The sequence below is a fragment of the Erinaceus europaeus genome, chromosome 19, assembly GCF_950295315.1.
Source record: "Erinaceus europaeus chromosome 19, mEriEur2.1, whole genome shotgun sequence".
NCBI lineage: Eukaryota > Metazoa > Chordata > Mammalia > Eulipotyphla > Erinaceidae > Erinaceus > Erinaceus europaeus.
In genome coordinates, this window is record NC_080180.1 from 44205878 (window position 1) to 44225745 (window position 19868).

At 41.6% G+C, this 19868-nt stretch overlaps 1 protein-coding gene across 7 annotated transcripts in view; it reads right to left on the bottom strand.

Annotated features, from left to right (window-relative positions):
- The window catches only part of RAPGEF2 (Rap guanine nucleotide exchange factor 2), a 269320-nt gene that overhangs the window by 158837 nt on the left and 90615 nt on the right, over positions 1–19868 (bottom strand). For all 7 annotated transcript variants that reach the window (XM_060178881.1, XM_060178878.1, XM_060178879.1 and 4 more), the window contains exon 3: positions 16560–16616. In XM_060178881.1, the coding sequence (XP_060034864.1) occupies positions 16560–16616 (57 nt within the window). The remainder of the gene's footprint in view (positions 1–16559; positions 16617–19868) is intronic.

A 19868-nucleotide genomic window follows, 5' to 3' on the forward strand; every position in this document is an offset into this window, starting at 1 on the left:
TTTTATTTTAATTTTTTTAATTATTTTATGAGAAAGAACACAGCATCTACTCCAGTACTAGGTACAGAACTCAAAGTCTGGCACATACAAGCCTTAAATTCTATCCACTTAGCTAAGTCCCACCTACCCGCAAATAGTATCTAAAGCCACCAAGTTGCAGATGCTACCATGCATGAGCCAACCTGACTTGCCCGGGCAGGGGCAGAGGACCTCACCAATGTGTCCTGGGACCCCAATTCCCCAAAGCCCTACCTCACTAGGGGAAGATAGAAACCGGCTGGGAATATGGATGAACCTGTCAACACCCATGCCCAGTGGAGAAGGAATTACAGAAGCCAGCCTTTCGACCTTCTGCTCCCCAAAGAGATCTTTGGTCTATACTCCCAGAAGGTTAAAGCATAGGGAAACTTCCAATGGAGGGGAGGTGATATGGAACTCTGGTGGTGGGAATTGTATGGAATTATACCCCTCTTATCCCACAATCTTGTCAATCATTATTAAATCACTAGTAACAAAAGGGGGGAATGAAGTACAATGAAGTCTTTTTTTTTAATTAATTTATTTATTTTCCCTTTTGTTGCTCTTGTTGTTTAACATCGTTGTGGTTATTTATGTCATTGTTTTTGGATAGGACAGAGAGAAATGGAGAGAGGAGGGGAAGACAGAGTGGGGAAGAGAAAGACAGACACCTGCAGACCTGCTTCACCGCTTGTGAAGCAACTCCCCTGCAAGTGGGGCGCTGGGGGTCGAACAGGGGTCCTCACGCCGGTCCTTGCACTTAGCCCACTGTGCTACCGCCCGACTCCCCAGTGAAGTCTTTTTAAGGTTCTGGATGAAGTGACTTAAAACACCAGTCATCGTCACCTAACCATTTTCATTCTGCTACTTGCTCCCAAAGAGAACTGACAGTTTATCCCTATGCCTCTTGCCCTAAGTCCACTTTTTAAATCAATTTCACAATTACTTAGCACTTGATAGCAATGCCTCAAGCAAACATAATGGAAAATATTGTCAGTTTAGTTACAATGAAACCATAACAATAAAAATAACTTCTCAGATGAAACTGTAAAATAATTTCTACTCTTCTCTACACGGCTTATAAGGACAAGCTTCTGCCATAAACAACTGTTTACCAGGTACGGAAGATAAAAACTCAGATGTCCTTTATAACATAAATTTCAGACTTATGTCAAATAAAAAAAAACGTGTTCTGGTTGTCCAGGAGGTGGTGCACTGGAAAAAGCACTGGACTCTCAAGCATGAGGTCTCGATTTCAATCACCAGCAGCACATGTACCAGAGTGATGTTTGAGTCTCAGTCTCTCTCTCTCTCATCAATAAATAAAGTCTTTTTAATATGCATTTATTTATTCCCTTTTGTTGTAGTTATTGTTGTTGTTATTGATGTCCTTGTTGGATAGGACAGAGAGAAATGGAGAGAAGAGGGGAAGACAGAGAGGGGGGAGAGAAAGACAGACACCTGCAGACCTGCTTCACCGCCTGTGAAGTGACTCCCCTGCAGGTGGGGAGCCAGGGCCTCAAACTGGGATCCTTACGCCGGTCCTTGCGCTTCATGAAATAGTCTTTGTTTTTTTTAAAGTGTTCTTCCAAATATAAAAGCAGTTTATTTGCAGCCAGGGTTTTCACTGGGTTTCACTTGGTACAATTCCACCATTCTCAGAAGACTGTTTACTTTAGATCAAGGGTAAGAGACAGTGATAGAAAGATAAAGAGGAAGAAGAGAGGCACTACAGTGCTGCTCCACTGTTCATGAAGCTTCCGTGCAGGTGGTCCCTTGCGGTGATGGGGGAGGGGCACAAACCCAAGGCATCCTCTATGGTAAAGTGGATGCTCTTATCAGGTAAGCTATCTCCTAGACCCTAGCTTTAAACTTTCAATCACAAACAAAAATATATATTGAAATGAAATACTTTAAGGGAATTATCAATATTTTTTGAACTTATTTTAATCTGCTCTTACAATGTCCCCCCCTTATCATCAAAAGGTTGATCAAGGGAAATGGAATCTAAAAAGGGCAGAGGGGCTAAGACACGTGACTGCTTACTAGCTGTGGTCCTAGACAAGTTCCTAGCATCCTTATAGTAATCAAGTGGACAATATTCGCCGCATGCAAATGATAATGGATCTATCTAGTTTTTAGCATGTAAAAAGAGCTTAGGCATCACCGTGGTATAGATTAACTGTGATATAGAGAACATGACATGCTTTCTAGTTTTTCTTGTCTGTTCATTGTAAAGGCAAAATTACTACGGAGATAAGTGCAAAAATCATGAGCTCAGCTTTCCTGGCACTAATCCTAAAACGTGTGAAATACAAGGCAGCCGAGGTCCACGGTGCCTATATAGTGACAACAAATATTCCGGCACCCTGAAGACCCACTGATTACCCCCATGATCGTGAACCTGGATTTCACGGCAGAAAAGCATCAGGAGCAATTTCAAGAAGTTAAGAAAGGATGGAATGGCACCACTCAGTATCTCCCACCTACTGCTATTCAGTCTACCTGATGGATGGGCTCGTTATCTTCTTCCCCATCTACTGACCACCAACAACAACCAAATCAAACATTGCATCACAAGCGTCATTTACTTTAGCAGGGAATTGCAGTAGGCCATTAGTAAAAATTAGCGTGCACTGACTTGAGTGAGCATTTATTCCACGCCATACCAACTTATTGATTATTGAGTCGTCTCTTTGAAAGGTTCAAGTTTTAACTTCAGATGCTTTTCACTGGTTAGATGCTGTCTGAGTGCTTTAGAAATACTAACTCATTTAATCTTCAAGACAAGCCTGGGAACTAGGGTTCATTATATCCCCCATTATTCTGATTAGAACCGAGACACAGAGAGGTGACTTAGCTGCACTTGGCTTGATGGTTGAATGCAGGGTGAATGCAAACCTTGCTTCTTAGCTGGATGCCTCCACACAGTATCTCGGGGGGGGGGGGGGGTGTGTGCTATTCTATATGTTGATGTGCATAGTAACTAAAATATTGTGAATTAAAAAAACATTAAGAGCTTGTAAAAGCAAGCTGATTAAGGCTAAGAATACAAAAACAGTAAATCTTATTTTAAAGGTATTCTGAGAATAGCTGCAAACCAGAAAAATCCTCCTCTCCCCATCCCTGTCTCGCCACCCTCGAACTCATATGATGCAGTCAGGGAAACAGCTCAACTGGCAGAGCATTGGACTAGCCTGCCATCCCCTCCTAGATGATCCCCTTCACCATATATACCAATGTGATACTCTGCCTTGCTGCTTTGTCTCTCTCTAGCTCTGAACCAAACTGTCTCTTTGTAAGAACTGTGGGGGGTGGCAATAGGGCTTTGGTGGTAAGTACATTTTGTAGACTACTGTTATAGCACTAATAATAAAAATTATAAAACAGGTCCTAGGAAGTGGCGAAATGGGTAGAACTGCCCCTATTTGCATGCATGAAATCCCTAGTTCAATCCACTTTTCTCTCTCTCACTCTCTGAACAAATCGTGGAAGGAAGGGATGGAAGAAAGGCATAGTATTAGGAAGTATAATCACAATAATCATTAATTTAGAAAAATATATGAATTGGCGTATCACACCAAAGTAAAAGACTCTGGGGTGGGGGGTTGGGGGGGGAGAATACAGGTCCAAGAAGGATGACAGAGGACCTAGTGGGGGTTGTATTGTTATATGGGAAACTGGGGAATGTTATGCATGTACAAACTGTTGTATTTACTGTTGAATGTAAAACATTAATTCCCCAATAAAGAAAGAAAAAAAGAAAGAAAAAATATGAGCATGGGGAAGCAAGCATAATGGTTACACAAACAGACTCTAATGCCTGAGGCTCTGATGCCCCAGGTTCAATCCCCCACACCACCATAACTCAAAGCTGAGTAGTGCTTTGGTAAGAAAAGAAGTTAAAAGAAAAAGAATATATATATATATATATATATATATATATATATATGAGCTAAGAAGTTCTGTCAAAGACTGTTGGGTAGGCAAAAGTGAAAACTTAAAATAGCAGTGACTGAGCATTTCCAAATAGCCTAAGACTTATGCCAGATAATGGGTATAAAGAGAAACCCAAAGATTAAAGAGGTAAATATAACAGTAATACTTTACAAGTCTCCCTGATCAGCCAAAAGAGGACCCTTAGGAGAACACACCTACAATGTTTAGACTGAGCTAAGAACTATAACAGACTTTTGATTTTGCTCCCATTACAGTCCATCCTGCAGAATGCCACACAAAAGCCGAGGTGTAAGACAAGGTATTCTGAAGGGATCCTATTTTTGATATTTCCTCACCAACAGGAAGGAAATATATGAAGGCGAAGAAAAAAACATCCCAAAATGGTCAGTTGAGCTGCCAGAACAATCAGAAGGTACCTAGGGTAATTTAAAAAAAAAAAAAAAAAAGCAGTTTTTGTTGTCTCTTATTGCAAGTCAGAACCAGAATGGCAAGTTTGGACTTGGAACGACAAGAGAACAGATACAGAACCTCTCACTCCACTCTTCTCCACTTTATTTCCTTCTATTCCTCAACACTAAGCCACTACTTCTTTCCTGTCTCTTCCTTTCCAAGGTGATCAACCTATCAGAAAAGGGGAAAAAAAAAAAAAGTCTTCATATTCTAAGGCACACCATGCCTTAGACTTTTTTCTGCCGAGAACCAAGGATATTTATAACATGACTTGTGGGTCATATGAAATCATCCGCTTAATAATCAACACTCAATAAAACATCCTGGATTTATTCATTTCAGGCCCAGCTTGCAGTAGTTATCGTAATAGAGACAGACATTGCTCTCTTGCCTTAAAGCAACGGCTCAAGCCTTGTTTCTTTAAATCTCTCCACACGCTCTTTTCTTTCTTTCTTTTCTTCCTTCCTTCCTTCTTTCTTCCTTTATGAAAGAGGTACAGTGACAAAGACCAGACCACTGCTTAGCTCTCACTGCTGGTGATGATGGATTGAACCTAGGACCTTAGAACTTCAGGCATGAAAGTCTTTTTTTCGTGACCATTATGCTGTCCCACCAGCCCTTCACATGTTCTTCTCTAAATTCAAAAATATCCAAAGCCAAAGAGAATGCTCAGTAGTGGAGTGCACGCCTTGCAGGCCTAAGGTTCGAAGTTTGGTGTCCACCATATTTGCTCTTAGTACCTCATTTAATATATATGCAAATACATTTGTCCTGTTATTCTTTTCTTTCTCTCAAATGATATTTTATTTTTAATTGTGATACTGAGTGGAAAAGAGATGGGGAGAAAGGGGGGGGAGACTGAGGGACCTGTAGCCAGCTCCCCCACTTGTGAAATTTCCCTGGGACCAAACCTTGAACCAGGGTCCTTGGGCATGAGTTCGGTAACTTACGTACTTTACCAACTGTGCCACTGTCCGGCCCCCAGCCCCCATCCCATCTAATGTTATTCTATTTGATTTTCTTCTATAGGTTTCTGTTCCTAGGTTATCTACAAATACCTCCAAGTACAATGAACTTCCTTTTAGGCAGAACTGTATGGTGTCTAGGTGAAACTGGGTAATGTTTCAGTCATTTGCTCAAGTAAATCAGAACATGACATGGTTCTGCTTATCCAAACTCCTTGGCAAAGCACAAGATAAAGCAACATGTTGCCATGCAAAGGGCAAAGAGACTGAGCCAGGTATCTTTTTTTTTTCACTTGTGATTAATAATAGGCTACAAGACTGTACAACTACAGTGTGTAGTACGTTCCACACCTCACCCACCACCAAAGTTTTGTGTCACCCATGCTACCCTTCCACTTCCCTAAGGTAACAACCACAGTTCTCTTGTACAAGCCTTAGAAAATTGCTTGCTTCTGGTGTGTGTGTGCGCACGCACACACACACACACACACACGTGTGTCTGGACACTGGAACAGATACTCTGGTGTATACTAGTTGTGTGATCCTGGTGAGGTGAGGTTAGGTCCAGAAATTCTAACTCAACTGTAAACATGGGGACAGCAATACCTCCTGCACAATATTACTTCCATTTAATAACAATATAAATTGTGTAATGAGTACATAAAATATGAGACTTCTCATTTCTTTTTCTCTCTTATAACCACCCTGGGAGGGTCAACCCGCTTCTAACTCCAATAAAGCCTAGACTGCAAACCTTAGCATCTTCACTCTAATTACACTTTTTCCCCACCTGTACCTCAGAGCCTTTGACTCTGTTTCAGCTTCTGAATAAATCCTTTATCTACTAAATGTACTGTAGTGCATCCTGCAAATTCAACTCCTCTGAGAAATTCTTTTGTATCTTCCAAATAAAGAAACTTGTTTTTATCCTGGGTTCTCAGAGAACTCCATACATGTTCACATAAAGTGTGTGTGTGTGTGCGTGTGCATGTGCGTGTGCGTGTGCGTGTGTGTGTGTCATGTAGTTTGTGACTAGCATTCAGGTGTTATCTTAAAAGAACAAATAACCGGACAGACACCAACTCAGACATGGTATTACAGTATCTGAAAGTCAAAAAGTGGGGAGTCAGGCAGTAGCACAGCAGGTTAAGCACAGGTGGCACACAAAGCGCAAGGACCGGCACAAGGATCCCACCTGCAGGAGAGTCGCTTCACAGGCGGTGAAGCAGGTCTACAGGTGTCTTTCTCTCCCCCTCTCTGCCTTCCCCTCCTCTCTCCATTCCTCTCTGTCGTATCCAATAACAACAACAATAATAACTACAGCAATAAAAACAAGGGCAACAAATAAAATTTTTTTTAAAAAAGCCAGTCAAAATGATAGCAAGGTGTGAAGAACTTTCTCAGCAATATCCCAGGATTCCACAAGGTGGCGATGTCTCCACACAAAAGAGCTGTGTGTGCTGTTCCACATTCTCCAGTTACAAAGCAGAAAGCTAACGACAAGGGCAGCTGGGGTGAGGGTGGGGTGGAGGGGCAATAAGCTAATAAATCAAAAGAAATTTGATTGGATCTGTAACAATAACGATTACTAGCAAGTAAAACAAAACATCGACTCATGAAAATAAATTGCTTTACTCAGCAGCTAATAAAAAAAAAAATGAAGGAGTCTGGGCGGTAGCGCAGTGGGTTAAGCGCATGTGGCGCAAAGCGCAACAACCGATTAGGGTCCTAGTTCGAGACTTGGGCTCCCCACCTGCATGGAGTTGCTTCACAGGCGATGAAGCAGGTCTACAGGCATCTCTCTGTCTCTCTTCCTCTCTATCTCCCCCTTCTCTCTCAATTTCTCTGTCTCTACCCAATAACAAATTAAAATAAATAAATAACTAAAATTTTTAAAAATGAAAACTTAAATGGAATCCAGTCATAAAAAAAAAAACCGCTTAAGATAATGAAGAGGAGACCAAAGGGGAAGGAACTGTGACAATAAAAGGGTGGAAGGTAGCTGTGGGCAAGAGACTGAGCTACACTGGACTCAAGTCTCTTGCAAGGCCCCAAACACTGACAAATTACATGTGGGTTTGGCGAAAGGGGCAACATGTAGAAACTGAAAGAATGGTACCCACACACAAAACTCCAAGCAATTAGGGAGATGTCGTGCTTGCTGAGAAGATCAGTGCCGAATAAGGCGTGAGGGGGTGCCAGGGCCATGGAGAAGGCTTCCTCCCACGTTAGCAGATCAATATGGCAGAAGTGACTCAGGAGTGAACCTGAACGACTCCAAAGCTTATGTGGGCAACACTGGGAGCGACGAGCATCAGGACACAGAGAAGAAAAACAGACGCCCATCAAATGGAAGGAGGAACGGGTGGTACAAGCATGGCTCAGACGTGCAGAAAGAGTGGACGGGGAGACCATTCAGAGGAGAGGCAGTTGTGATATGGTTACGAGCGGGACTGGGTGCGACAGGGACCCACATGTGGCAACGAAGTTTTTTTTTGTTTTTTTTTTTTTAATATTTCAGAAAGAAAAGACACGTCATACTACATAGGAGATTTAAACACATTTGGACAATAAAGCTGCTGGCATCTTGGAGAAATGAAATTATGATTCAGTAACTATAGTAGTGGCTCTGCTTAAAAATCAAAACAAACAGAAAAAAAAACAAGGGAAGAGACATGAAGACTAACAAAGTTCTCATAAGCAAATCAAGACTAGTAAGGAATCTCAATCTCAGAGAATCAGCCAGCGATGACTAAATTGGGGGTGGGGGACAACAAAGCCATATTTTTCCTTTCTCTAAACCTGTTGTAGCAACATCATTCAATCAAAGGATAAACCCAGAAGATACAGTCAGTTTCTTCCTCCCCATGTCTCTTAATTAAAGCTCTTTGCTAAACCTTACTATCTCAATTTTCTTCACCTATACTCTCACTGCATTCTTCTGACTGGCTTAGACTTGAATCCTTTTTTTTCCCTTTTTTCCACCAGGGTTATCCCAGGGGCAATGTGCTGGCCCTGGAAATCCACTGCTCCTGGCAATCATTACTTTTTCTTTTTCTCTTTTTCCCCCTTTCTACTGTATTTGATAGGACAGAGAGAAATGGGGGGAGGGTCCACAGGCGGTTGCGCACCTGGTTAAGTATACTCAACAGTGTGCATGGACCCAGGTTCAAGTCCCTGGCCCCACCTGTAGGGGGAAAGCTTCACAAGTGGTGAAGCAGGGCCACGGCTGTCTCTCTGTCTCTTTCTTTCTCTATCTCCCCCTCCCTTCTCAATTTCTCTGTCTCTATCCAATAATAAATAAATAAAAATAAATTGAGAGGGAGTGGAAACAAGGGAGAGAAAGATGCAGACCTGCTTCACCACACCTGAAGCACCACCCCTCAGGTGAGCAATATGAGCTCGAACTCAGGCCCTTGTGCATGGTAATGTGAGTGTTCAACTGGGAGCAGCACTGCTGGACCCCAGATCTGAATTCTTAAGTAGATGATTATATCGAGGACCAATGTGATTTTTCCCCCCACTTATTTACAACAACTCATTCTCTGTCCTTTCCCAGGAGTCCAGCAGTCGGTCAGTTCAGATAAGAGGTTTTCAATTTGCATTTGACAAGCCCAATGGGACAGCATGCTGTTCATATCATCCATCTTCTAAATGGAATAGCTACTTTGAGAGAGCTGAGTAGGATTGCCCTGTGAACACAGTGTTCCATGGCTTAAAAAAATTCTAATAATGGCCACCTTCCAGTACACAGATGGTTTTCCAGATACAAATAATTTTAATTTCTTTCACATATTACATCACTTCTGCTACTGAATTTAAGTTTCATAATTGTACTTTTTTTGCTTTGTTTTCCTCAGGTGAGGCTCTCAACTGTAAGCACAAAGACAAAATATGCGTTACTTATTTTTGTTATGCCAATGACAACAAGCCAGCTCATCAGACAAATTCATGCATAGGAAGTGTTAAGAATAATAGGAGGTTACACGAATGGCAAACTGCATACACCACACTTTAATAAGGATAATAAGGACATTATTTTAAAAAAAGCTCTACTAAGAGCTAAAGGTGTTTGCATTTCATATTTAGCCTCAGAAATGCAGCCTTATAAAATTACTTCATCGTAATATTTGATCAGATGTATATGCAAATTGTACGTAAATTCTCACATTACTAGAATAAGTTAGCTTTCAGAAAGTGAAGGATAACCAGGGATCTTAGCCTGGCTTTAAAAGCAGTCTATTTCACATATACTGAAACTCTACCTTCATTTACAAATCCATGTCTCTTAAGAGTTCTGCGCTGTCATTTCATTTTCACAGCAAACCTGCTTCTCATCTAAAAAGTGCCACTTTTGAGATGTTACAGAAAACCCGTAGGCATACAGAGACGAGGTCAAAGGGTTCGAGGCAAATCTGACTGAGGAGAAAGTTCACTGGGTAGGGTGCCAGCATTGCCTTGCACAGGACCCAGGTTTGAGCCCGAAAGTTATGTAGGAGGTACACACGGAGATGGAGGAAGCTTCGGTGTTGTGGTGTCTCTCCCTATCTGAATGGAAAAGAAATGGCCCAGAGCAGTGAAAGCTCCCTGTGCAAAGCCTAGTTCCACCAAAGAAAAAAAAAAAAAAAAAAAAAGGCAGACTGCAACAACGAACACTTAATTAACCTTTTTAATTCCAGAGATTCCAGAGAGTGGGAGAGAGAGAGAAAGAAAGGTAGAGAAAACACAGCACTTCCCCCACTACCATTCACTGAGCTTCCCCGTAGTGCTATGCATGATATTTCTACATGTTATCAGAGGTTTAAACCCAGGTCTTAACACTCTACCAGGGAAGTTCTCTCCTGACCTTAACATTTTTTTTTAAATAAAGACACAAAACAATAAAATAGTAAAATCATGGAAAGAGACTAGAAGAATAAAAATCTATTCTTTATTTTAAAAAAATAATAATAATAATGGTAGTGGGGAGTCTGGCGGTAGCGCAGCAGGTTAAGCACAGGTGGCGCAACGTGCAAGGACCTGCGTAAGGATCCTGGCTCGAGTCCCCGGCTCCCCACCTGCAGGGGAGTCCCTTTACAAGAGGTGAAGCAGGTCTGCAGGTGTCTATCTTTCTCTCCCCTCTCTGTCTTCCCCTCCTCTTTCCATTTCTAGAGAGAAACAGGACAGAGTCCTATCCAACAACGACGACATCAATAACAACAACAATAACTACAACAATAAAACAAGGGTAACAAAAGGGAAAATAAATATTTTTTTAAAATTTAAATAATAATAATAATGGTAGCGGTCCGGGAGATGGCGCAGTGGATAAAGCATCGGACACTGAAGCATGAGGTTCTGAGTCCAATGCCCAGTAGTACATGTACCAGAGTGGTGTCTGGTTCTTTCTCTCTCTCTCTCTCTCCTCCTATCTTTCTCATTAATAAATAAAAAAATATATTTTTTAAAATAATAATGGTTGACAGGACAAATGTATAGACATGAGTACAATCTCTCACCCTATCATGGTGGGTGTCTGTACATCACTCCCACCACCCACCAAAGTCTTTCTCTGCCATCAGGACCTGAGTACATCGCCCTCGATCCCTCCAAATTCATTCCATTCTTAAAATGAGTAACAATAATAATAATAATTAAAGTGAAAGCAACTCATGTAGCAAATGTTTTTGTGATAAATTAAAAAGCAAGACTGTAAAATAAAATGAAAGTCTGACCATATTGGGAAATCTAAGAATTAGATTTATATAGGTGGTTAGGAGTACAAGTGTCAAAGAAGAAATTGCTGCCGGGTGGACGACGGGCTCAGTGACATTTTTGAGAGAAGGAGGAGAAGGAAAGATGAATGGCACAGGCGAGAACAGGAACGGCCGCACTGTAGGGCTAAGGCAAGAACGATGCAGCTCTCTTCTGCAGAAGGAATGAGACAGGAGGCAAATGCAGCTACAGTTCCATCTGGGGGGGGGGGGGGTTTGTCAGCAGAAAATAAAGCTTGAGGCAAAGTGGAGTGGAGGCGGAGTGCGAGAACCCAACTGGGACAGCAGTGAGCTGGGGAAAGCAGGAAACCACGTCCACAAGCAAAAAGGCTGCTAGAAGCAACAAGAGGAGCTAAGGCTTGAAGCCTTATATTGCACATTTACTGACTGAAATGAAGTCGCTCTAAAAAAGACTCACTACGCCTGTGTTCAGCGGGGAAGCAATTACAGAAGCCAGACCTTCTACCTTCTGCAAACCACAATGACCCCGGGTCCATGCTCCCAGAGGGATGGAGAATGGGAAAGCAATCAGGGGAGGGAGTGGGATATGGAGATTGGGTGGTGGGAATTGTGTGGAGTTGTACTCCTCCTACCCTATGGTTTTGTTAATTAATCCTTTCTTAAATAAAAAAAATAAATAAATAAAAAAGACTCACTAAACCTCCATGCAACTCTTCCCATGGAGGGATAGTTTCTCCTCCTGCAATGAGAGACAAACTGCTTAACTAAGTGCTATAAAAACTCTCAGAAACTAGGGGGCTGGGTGGTAGTGCAGCGGGTTAAGCGCACAGGGTAGAAAGCACAAGGAGCGGCCTAAGGATCCGGGTTCGAGGCCCCAGCTCCCCACCTGCTGGGGAGTCGCTTCACAAGCGGTGAAGCAGGTCTGCAGGTGTCTATCTTTCTCTCTCCCTGTCTTCCTCTCCTCTCTCGATTTCTCTCTGTCCTATCCAACAACAACAACAGTGAGGCAATGCCTTCACTTCTTCAAACAGTGAAGAAGAAAAGATGATGATGATGCTAAGAAGCCACAGCTAACATAACTGTGTACCCCTATTATGTGCACTACTCTGGGAATACCTGACATGTCAGATTGCATGTGACACTCACACCAAGCCCAAAGCTCAAGTACCATTATGATTGTTTTGTTTCCATCTTATAGATGAAGGGGGGGGGGGGGGGGGAGGTACAGAAGAGAAGGTACAGAAGAGAAGATCAAAAGAGTTATTACGGGAGTCGGGCTGTAGCGCAGCGGGTTAAGCGCAGGTGGCGCAAAGCACAAGGACCGGCATAAGGATCCCGGTTCGAACCCCGGCTCCCCACCTGCAGGGGAGTCGCTTCACAGTCGGTGAAGCAGGTCTGCAGGTGTCTGTCTTTCTCTCCTCCTCTCTGTCTTCCCCTCCTCTCTCCATTTCTCTCTGTCCTATCCAACAACGATGACAACAATAATAACTACAACAATAAAACAACAAGGGCAACAAAAGGGAATAAATAAAATAAAATAAATAAATAAAATTAAAAAATAAAAAATAAATTAAAAAAAAGAGTTATTACATCTACCTGCTGAAATTATTAACACTACACACTTAGCAGTCACACCACACAAATGTAATAAGGAAAATGACTACTCGTGTCTTGGTCATAAAACCAAAGTCTGGAAGTCTTTGATATTCTATGATTTTTAAACACCAGGGAGAATAAGAACAGACAAGTCATTTCCCCCAGAGGTAGAGAGAAAAAGCCCCCAAAAGATGGGTGGTATTTTTAAGTTATCACAGATATGCATACACCACAAATTAATTATCAAAGCTGAACATAGACAAATTATTAAGAGCAGAAACATGTTTGGTCAAGGATCATAAAGAAAATGCTTTAATTAACCTTCCTCACAGGATTACCAAACACTAGGAATAAATTAAATGCATCTACAGGCTGGCAAGATAGCGTGCTTGGGCAGTGTGCTGCTTTGCCACGAGCATAATACATGTTCAAGCCCGGCCTCCACTTCATTAAAACTAAGTAGCTTAGGTCATTTTCACTCTCTCTAAATAACCATCACCATCACGCAAATAATTAAGAATGGACCTATAAGTAAGAATCTGTGAATTCTAAATCTTACAAAATCATAATCTACTGACTTTTCTTTGCCTGATAACATAGTCTTATTTTTTAAATGTTTAACTCTAGTGCAAAGTGAGTATTTGCTAAGGTCAGCACTAGCTATCAATTCAAACCTAAATGTATCCAAAGCATTTAAATATATTCTAATGCATGGCTCCACATTATCACCATAGTTCACATCCCCTGACTAAACTGACTTTTTAAAATAGGCATATTTAAAGATACTGCAATATGACTTTAATTTTTAACAAATAACAAACAGTAACAGTTAGGGAGTCAGGATTGTACATGCAGAGGAGCTAGGGGTTTCCAGCTGCCACTTTTACCCCCTGGGGAATCAGTAGTAAGAGCAAGATGCTATGCTCATCCCAACATGTACATAAGCATTACCATTTTTTAGTATTTATTTATTTATTCCTTTTTGTTGCCCTTGTTGCTGGGAAATTGTGCAGATGCAGTCACATCTGCCATGTTGTCCCCTCAGGCTACTGCTAGTTCCCACGAGAGTTGTAGTTATTATTGTTGTTGATGATGTCCTTGTTGTTGGATAGACACCTACAGATCTGCTGCACGGCCTGTGAAGTGACTCCCCTGCAGGTGGGGGGCCAGGAGCTCGAACCGGGATCCTTATGCCGGTGCTTACGCTTTGCGCCATGTGCACTTAACTGCGCTACTGCCCGACTCCCAAGCATTACCATTTTTATAGAGCCCTATTTTTTGTAGTGGAATGAAAAAGGCTGGGGAATGAAATATGGGCAAAAGCTACAGAGTTCTATCTAGGCTCAAATCCAAGTCCTGCTTTCAGCAATGAGAACTTCAGCAAGTTCCTGACTCTCTCTCTCTCTCTCTCTCTCTCCCTCCAAGTTTCCATTCCTTACCCCTTCCTTGTGTGTAAAGCTGAGGCAATGACATTATTTTTGAGAAGCTGAGTGGGTGTGGAAGACATTGGTCATTTAATTTTGCTGCCTAATAACTGATCACCATGCTATGTGTGTGTGTGTGGGGAGGGTTACAAACTTAAAGCTATGAACCAATCACAATGAAGAGAGCTTATTTCTGTCTTAACTCAAACTGAGAAAAATGTGAGGCAATGAAATGTAAATATTTTCATGGTGTTAAAATTATTTTTTTAATTGTGTATGGGAGAGAGAAAGGGGGAGGAAGAAGGAGGGGAAAGGGAGAGGGAGGGGAAAGGGAGAGGGAGGGGAAAGGGAGAGGGAGGGGAAAGGGAGAGGGAGGGGAAAGGGAGAGGGAGGGGAAAGGGAGAGGGAGGGGAAAGGGAGAAAAAGGGAGGGGGGGGGGGAGACCAAAGCAATGTTTGAACATTTGTGATATTCCACTTCTTCCTCTCTGTGTTATGAGTGCTGGGGTTTGAATTCAGGGCCTCAACCATGCAAGACAAGGACTTTTCTAAACCCTGGAGGTATTCTTTTTTTTTTTTAAGTTTCTGTGAGAGTCCAGTAGATGGTTCACCCAGTAGAGCACATTTTAGTAAGTTCACATACTCCAATCTGAGCCCCTGACCACCACATGAGAGCATGTGCATTGGGGAGGGGGGGGGGGCCTTCATGAGCAGTGGAGCTGCCTCTCCTTGTCTCTCACTTTCACGCTCTATCTAAAAAAATAAAAAGGAGAACCGGACAGGCATAGTCCTACCAATAACCATGGTAGGGATATATACATAGAGTTTAAAGATGTTTTTACATAATAGCACAGTACATTTAAGTCTGTATCTTTTAAAGATAAATAAATATAGATATATCAAAATAATTGTTGATGAACTGATATATCTGGATTTACTTCAAAATAATTCATCTGGATGTGTGAAGAGGAGGAAAAGCTAGAGCAGAATCAGGCATCAGTTAAGAGTGACAGCTGGGAGTCGGGCAGTAGCACAGCGGGTTATGCGCACGTGGAGTAAAGATCCTGGTTTGAGCCCCCAGCTCCCCACCTGCAGGGGAGTCCCTTCACAGGAGGTGAAGCAGGTCTGCAGGTGAGTCTCTTTCTCTCTCCATCTCTATCTTCCCCTCCACTCTCCATTTCTCTCTGTCCTATCCAACAATGATAATAATAACTACAACAAGGGCAACAAAAGGGAATAAATACTTTCTTTAAAAAAAAAAAAAAAAAGAGTGGGGATATACTGTATGACTATCTCTAATACTGTATATACTTACAGTAACAGTTTCCCATAATGCAAAATTAGGAGGACAATGCATCTCTAGTTTGGGGGGGGGTCCTTTTTTTTTTTTTTAATCAACAACACATTCACATGCAAATGTAGCTGTAGCCAGATTCACAATCCAGGGCAATCACACTAAACCTCTACCATGTTCAAAGTGTGGGACCCGGCCCCTTTCCTCACTGTCCCTGTACATACACAGTGTTCCCTGAGGAGACTCACCAGACCAGTGGACACACTCCTAGTCCGAAAAGCCACTCCTCTGAAGCTCTCCCTGAAGGCTTCTCCCTTGCCTTCTAAATTTAGCTCAATGGGCAGATCTATATACTCAGTTATCTCTGTTGGTTGCTTTTGTTATTGTTTTCTTTTTATTCTGTTTTTTACTTCCCTCTAGAGAGTAAGTTTTTTCCTTTAAGGGTGGAAGTTATGTTTTACTTATTTCAATAAACATGCTCTTTAATATTCAAGGCGAACAGTAGTAATTTCAGCCAGACTTGGCAACCATTATCAAAATAATATACTCAGTAAAGCAGTTTATGTATCCTTAGTATGCCAAAATTTACTATATGTCCACCACATTCTTAAACAAAAACAAACAAACAAACAAAAAGCTGATAATTTTTAGAAGCAATATGTTAAACATCTTGAAGGAATTACCAAAGATTATTTAAAGAAGAAACTAGGACCAAAGAGATGTGAGCATCTTATTTTCCTGTTTCTGAAAGAAACAAGCTACAGTTCATCTCGTTGGGTGTGGTTGTGGCGAGATGTCGTGGTGTTTGTTTGTTTCCTCATGAGAAGGGATAAATTCTACGTCTACCTTCATGGTCCCCCCCCAAAAAAAAAAAAGTCGGAATGTTCTATACTGTGGAATAATATCTCTAAAGCGCATGTGAGAGACACAGGTGTGAATTTATCTACAAAGGATTGTAAACTTACTTTATGACAGGAAACAGTTGAAATGCCCTGCATTTGTGAGTTATGGAAAAATGGGTTAATACAAAACTAAGGCGATTCTAACTTAGCAGGCAGTGGCTGGAACTTCTTGGCTACTTTAAGGAAATCATTTAGCTGCCTCATTGTACAGTCGACAAAGAGAAAGGGAACACCTACTAGTATAAGACTTCATTTGCTTCATGTCGTTCATACCTCACAGTTTCGCACATCAACCTGTAAAAAAAGAAAGACAGATGCTCAATATTTGTCATGGAAAAAAAAAAATCACACTGATTGTTTATAACATACCGATGGTGTAAAAATATAAATAAGTCGGGCAGTCTAGAAAGTTAAAAATTACTTTATATTAAGCTAGTCAAATTCATTTACTAACCCCAAGATAAACATTTCTTGGTCCCTCAATTAACAAATAAATAAATAAATAAATAAATAAATAGATAAAATCCCACAAGAGGTGCTGGAGAGGAAAACATTTTGCTGGCTGTCAGCTCTGCCATGTGTATTTTTCATAAGAAGCAAAACCCCGTAAATTTTATGGCTTGTAAAGGACACGTGGACAAAGTCACATTCTCCAAAATACACAGAAAAATGAGAAGGCGTCTCGGAAAGGGAAGTCTAGTAATTTAAAAAGTGATAGCATCGTGCATGGCTCCACATGAACCCCTCTTGACAGTATGGAATTCCAGACAAAAGTGGGTTTTTTGACTGACTTGGTCTTTTTATGACGAGTGACTACACAGAGCATTTACAGCCTTCAGCCTTGTATTTCAGCTGATTCAAGCCGGAGGACAAAATTTATGGAACACATGAATAAATGTTTAAAAATATTCAAAATTACCTCAAAATGTCATCTCTGAGAAATCCCCATTGAGCTCAAATGAAAAGCCCCCCCCCAAAAAAAAAATACAGAAATGGAGAGAAAGAGAGAGAGAGAGAGAGAGAGAGAGGGAAAGAGAGAGAATGAATATGACTGTTCCCTGCCATAAAGGGGCATATAGCAAATAAAAGGGCTGGCTATTAAAGCGATTAGTTCAACAACACCTTGATTTGGCTAATGGCACTACTAGTCTCCAGTTTGTGAAAGAGAGGGACTGAACCCAAATCCACCTTTCCTATTTACTAAATCAAAAAAACTCACACACACTCCTGATTTTTTCACTTGAAATTGGTTCTCTTAGGTACTCTACTCATTGTTCATTCAACTACAACCACCCGACACTCTCCTCCGAAGCCCTTATTCAAAACATTCAAATTGAATGTCATCTAGCTCTGGGAGAGGGAACAAAGTCAATTCTTTAGTGGGTTGAATCATGTAAAAGGTACCTAAGAGCTGTTATTCTAAAAATAATAATAATAATAATAATAAAAGTTCATGTCGTCCATAAAACAGCAGGTTCCTGTCCTATTATTGTTAGAATGAAAGGAGGTTCTTGAGTGTCCTGACCCCTTTACCAGACCTCACCTACCCATGACTGAGGAACAGTACTGAAGTCTACCTCCTTTCTACGTTATCACCACCCAGCTCTGCCTGTCTCCAAAACAACGAAGCATAATATTCCGACCAATAAGTCAATGTGTTTTCTGATTACTAGTGGCAGATTTCCTCATTCCCACATGAATTGGAGGCCAGCCCATAGAAAAACCATATATCATTATTGGCCAACTAGCTTCAACTTACTACTTCATCTCCATCTTAATCTCGCGCACAGGTCTCAGTGTTGCTGAGGAGGGAGAGGGGGCATCCTTCTGACCCTATTTCATCCACAGTTATTATCACCTTTCACTTTGCCAGACGTAACACAACTTCTCTTTTTCAAGCAGTCATACTATCTACCTCCACTTTCTCTGGGCCTTCTTCACACTGCCCCATCACATGGTTCCTTGGAGGTTCTAAAGCTACAAGCAGCCTCTGTTACCTATTGATAGATCCTTTGTAACCCTGCCTCTGTTACCTATTGATAGATCCTTTGTAACCCTATCTTACTTCCACTTCTCAGCAGCTTTTGAAACTCTTCCCGTTATCTTCCCAGGGCTTCCTGTCCTCAGCATACTGGCTTTCCTCTTATTCATTTTTTTCCCTCTCTCTACTGGGCTGTCCCCAAATCCCATTCCTCTATCTCCTTCCTAAATGTTATCTCCAGCACTCTTCTCCTCCAGTTTAATCTATAACCAGTACAACAGAAGCAAAGCCCCTGACTCAGTTCTTACCACAATCTCCACTATCTAAATGCCTGTTGAATGCTGCCATTGTCTCTGTCACACCCATCCACACTTAATATTGTTTCAAACAGATCTTCAATTTCTTCCCCATAGCCTCCTGTCCCACAATTAGAACCTAGTTGTTTTAGTCCCAAACCCTGACGTCCTCCTACTTGGCTCTTCTTACATCCCATCTTCTGTCAGCATCTGCCTTCAAAATACATCCTCCCAAGCCAATGGATTCAGCATCTCCCCCGCCAGACCTCAGTATGATGTGCCCTTGCTATCCCCCTACCTCACTCTCTCAGCCGGACTACAGACGTAGACCTCTGCTTCTACTCTTGTATGTTGAATACTCATCCTCCTGTGTGTGTCTGTTATTCACAGCTTCCAGACATAACATCTCCCACTCTGCTCTTAATTTCTACAACCTTTGGACGAACAACCACTTATCCCTGAATGTGAGGTCCTGTGCAATTTTCTACTCCAGACTTTCTCTACCTAAGTAAACCAGTCCCAGCCTTTCCATGCACCAATCTTATACCCCTGGGACATCTGGGAACACCTCTGCACTGTGGAGATCTCTGCATAGATTCAACTGTTACCTCCTTTTGGTTCCAAAAAAGACACGGGAGTCAGGTGGTAGCACAGTGGGTTAAGCACACATGGTGCAAAGTGCAAGGACCAGCACAAGGATCCTGGTTCAAGCCCCTGGCTCCCCACCTGCAGGGGAGTCGCTTCACAAGCGGTGAGGCAGGTCTGCAGGTGTCTGTCTTTCTCTTCCCCTCTGTCTTCCCCTCTTCTCCCCATTTCTCTCTGTCTTATCCAACAATGATGACATCAGTAACAATAATAACTACAACAATAAAACACAAGGGCAACAAAAAGGAATAAATAAATAAACATAAAAATTGTAAAAAAGACTTATTATATATTCTAAGACAGAAGTGTTGAAAACAGATTTTATGTGTTTAAGTGGGGGTCTGAGGATCTTGACAATGCATCATTAGTACATGATCTCAAACACTGCAGCATCTACTTTAACCACCCAGAGACAGCTTAGTGCTGATATATGGATGGGTCACTAAGTTTCCAAGTCTCTTCCAATCTCTACCCACCCCCGACACACACACACACACACACACACACACACACACAAAATGGTGGTATTCTACTTCCTACTACCAGAATAAACATGCTGAAATGAACATTTTTTTCTAAAGTTGGCAAAACTGTACTATAGAGAAATCTTTTTTATTTTATTTT